The sequence below is a fragment of the Drosophila teissieri genome, chromosome 2R (genome assembly GCF_016746235.2).
Source record: "Drosophila teissieri strain GT53w chromosome 2R, Prin_Dtei_1.1, whole genome shotgun sequence".
NCBI lineage: Eukaryota > Metazoa > Arthropoda > Insecta > Diptera > Drosophilidae > Drosophila > Drosophila teissieri.
Window position 1 is genome coordinate 542,964 of NC_053030.1, and position 2,814 is coordinate 545,777.

A 2,814-nucleotide genomic window follows, 5' to 3' on the forward strand; every position below is an offset into this window, starting at 1 on the left:
AAACCAATAAGTCGGCGTAAGATCGCTTAGTACTTCGGTAAAACAGGTATGCCTGCACGTGCAAAGAATATTATACATTTATTCTACCTTGGTTTTACCGAGATTTGATGACCCTTTCCATAGAGACCATAACCAAGCCGGTCGGTTACATATTTTACCTAACAATCGACCGCAAAGTCCGAATTTTCTACAAAAAAAAACCTGCTTCCAAAAAAGTGTCAACTTTGAACACGTGTAACTTCTAAAATAGTGAACCGATTTTAATCATTTTTTGGATTCAACACTTTTGAACTATTACCTGTCGAAGTAAATATCTGATGCAACGATCCATGTTCATCAAAAATTGTATTTTTGTATAGTATAGTATCATTGCGCCATTGTGCGGCAACAGATGAAGGAAGCTGGAGAAGGGCGCAAGGATTGAGATGCCGAGTCGAGATGCTAAACGACAGGGTCTACTAAGCTGAGAGTGCCGGGCTGAGATAAAGGAGGTGCAGGTCGACGAGAGGAGTCAGGAGCAATGTAATTCGAGGATCAATATGCCACGTCGAGATGCTAAAAGACAGGGTAGTTGGCTGGGTCAGGAAGGTAAAGGATAATGGATGATAATGGATAATGGAGGATGATCGGGATGCCAAGTCAAGACGCTGAACGACGGGGTCTAATAGGCTGAGGACGAAGGGCTCAGGGTTGACGAGAGGAGAAACGAAGAAGCTGCCTATGCGAGGAGACACCAAAGCGGAGAACCGCCGGAAACAACATATTTTTGAAAAACTTCCGAAGAAAGTGGGAGATGTGTGTAGCAACAGAGAAGACGGCTGGAATACGAGAGGAGTCAAGGGCAGTCAGGTCAAACTGTATATTGTACCCCGGCAAAGCAGAGAGACCGTGAACTAACGGTACCGCGCTGGACCTTGGACTTGAACCGGCCAAGGGCGCAGAGTTCGAACGGTAACGGTGTGGACTTTGGACGAGCACAAAGGGACATGTGTTGGACCTTGCACCCGAGCGAGCCGTGCGCAAGAAGGGAAATAGCGTGATTTGGTGGGACGAAGAAACAAACTCTCTGAGCTAGCCGTTCCAATCCGTAGCGAGCAGAAACCTAGAAATCAGTTCTTTACAACTTCCATCAAAATACGATAACTTTCCGCGGCACTTGTCTTCATATGAGCGAGCCATATTTTTTGGTCATTAAGGGCTCTACGTCTAAAGATTCTGAGTAGCTGAAATGGAAATGTAAAAATCAAGAGATGAAAGGCAATAAAATACTCTATAAATTGGGAAACGAAAATGTTTGCAAGGATACACTCTGTAGAATATCCTGGAAACAGATTAATACAGATTAATACATAGCGTGCAATGGTCAATCCGGGACCCAATCGTTATTGTTGAAGCCCTTATAAACGTTTTTAAAAAGTCAGATCATGTTGTGACATGTGAAATCGGAAGTCAAAGAAAAGCAAATTCCTGCTTTTGGGGACTTGCTGAAGCGATAATGACAAAACCAGGCTTAAATCACTTTTTAAATACTGATCTTTATTTGCACTGAAAAGTGAGGCAAAGCAATGGTTGGGGATGTTATTATTAACGGTTTTAAACGCGGCCAGTAAGTATAAAAGTAGATCGTCGCAATCGCTTGATGTACAAAAGTTGATTAACTGTTAAAAAAAATTCTCGCGTCTTCTTTAGAGGTGGTCAAAATGCAGAGCGGGTGGCCAATCGATAGATCGATTCCACCCACTGTTAACTGCATCGGGTAAAGGGTGTGAGATCAAAGTGCGAGTTTAATTTTCAGCTTCTTCTTGAAGAGAGGCTTCCGTATATGTAGGAATGGTGCCACTGAATCATACGTTTGGTGAGCTCTGGAATGACCGTCTCGATAGCGTCCTGGCGGAACTTCTTGCTCCACAACTGTAACGATTTGTCCGCTGCAATAAAATTAGTGCCGCAGTCGCTGTAGATGTGCGTTACCAGCCCACGTCGACCGATAAAGCGTTGGAGTGCCCACAGAAAATGTTGTGCTGTGAGTCCTGTCACCAGTTCCAAATGGATTGCTTTACTCGCGAGGCAGATGAATACCGCAATGTTGGCCTTGTAGGTGGTGTGACCTTAAAACCTGGAGGACTTGACTTCGATGGCATCTGTGTAATCCAAACCTGTGGCTTCGAAACCTCGTTTCGGGTTGACCCGGTGAAATGGTAGATCCCCCATTAGTTGTCTGGAGGGTGTAGGTCGATGCCGGAAGCAGGACACACACTGGCGAAGCACTCTTTTGACTGCTTGCTTGCCGTTGACTATCCAGAACTGCTGCTGAGTGACCGCCCAAGTGAGTTGTGTTCCTCCATGCAGCGTGTTCAGATGTGCATTTTTGATGACCATGTCTGTAAAATGATGCAGCTTGGGTAAAATAATGGGCGTGCTTTGCTGAGTGGTGATGTGCAGTGCGTTCCTAAGCCGGCCCCGCACTCTCATGATACCGTCGTCGTCAATAAAGGGAGACAATTGACTGAGCTTATTGTTCTTGGAGAGTGCTTTCAAAGCTTGTTTTTTCGCCAATTCATCAGCAATTGCGTCGCGTTGCACTAAACAAACTATAGTAGACAATGCCTGCGCTAACTCGGTTACTCGTATCGGTCCAATTTGGCGTAGAGTTCCCTTGCATCGAGTATTATGAGCAAGCCTGTGGATGAAAGCGATACAAAATACGAGTCGGTTGTATGAAGAAAACGACTCTATTAGTGAGTCTGAAGTAGAGCAAGTGTGCGCCGTGATGATTTTTGTTGCCTGTTCTGCTAATACGCTGTCCGGTTCTGG

The 2,814-nt window shown here is 45.0% G+C and overlaps 1 protein-coding gene across 1 annotated transcript; it reads right to left on the reverse strand.

The window, feature by feature from the left end:
* Positions 1-2,109: 2,109 nt before the first annotated feature.
* On the reverse strand, positions 2,110-2,472 carry LOC122612571. Its single transcript, XM_043786279.1, has one exon. The coding sequence runs from the start codon at positions 2,470-2,472 to the stop codon at positions 2,110-2,112; it is 363 nt and encodes a 120-aa protein (XP_043642214.1).
* Between the last annotated feature and the right edge of the window lie 342 nt (positions 2,473-2,814).

Coding starts and splice junctions, on each gene's coding strand:
- LOC122612571 (XM_043786279.1), bottom strand. CDS start 2,472: ATGAGAGTGCGGGGCCGGCTTAGGAACGCACTGCACATCACCACTCAG.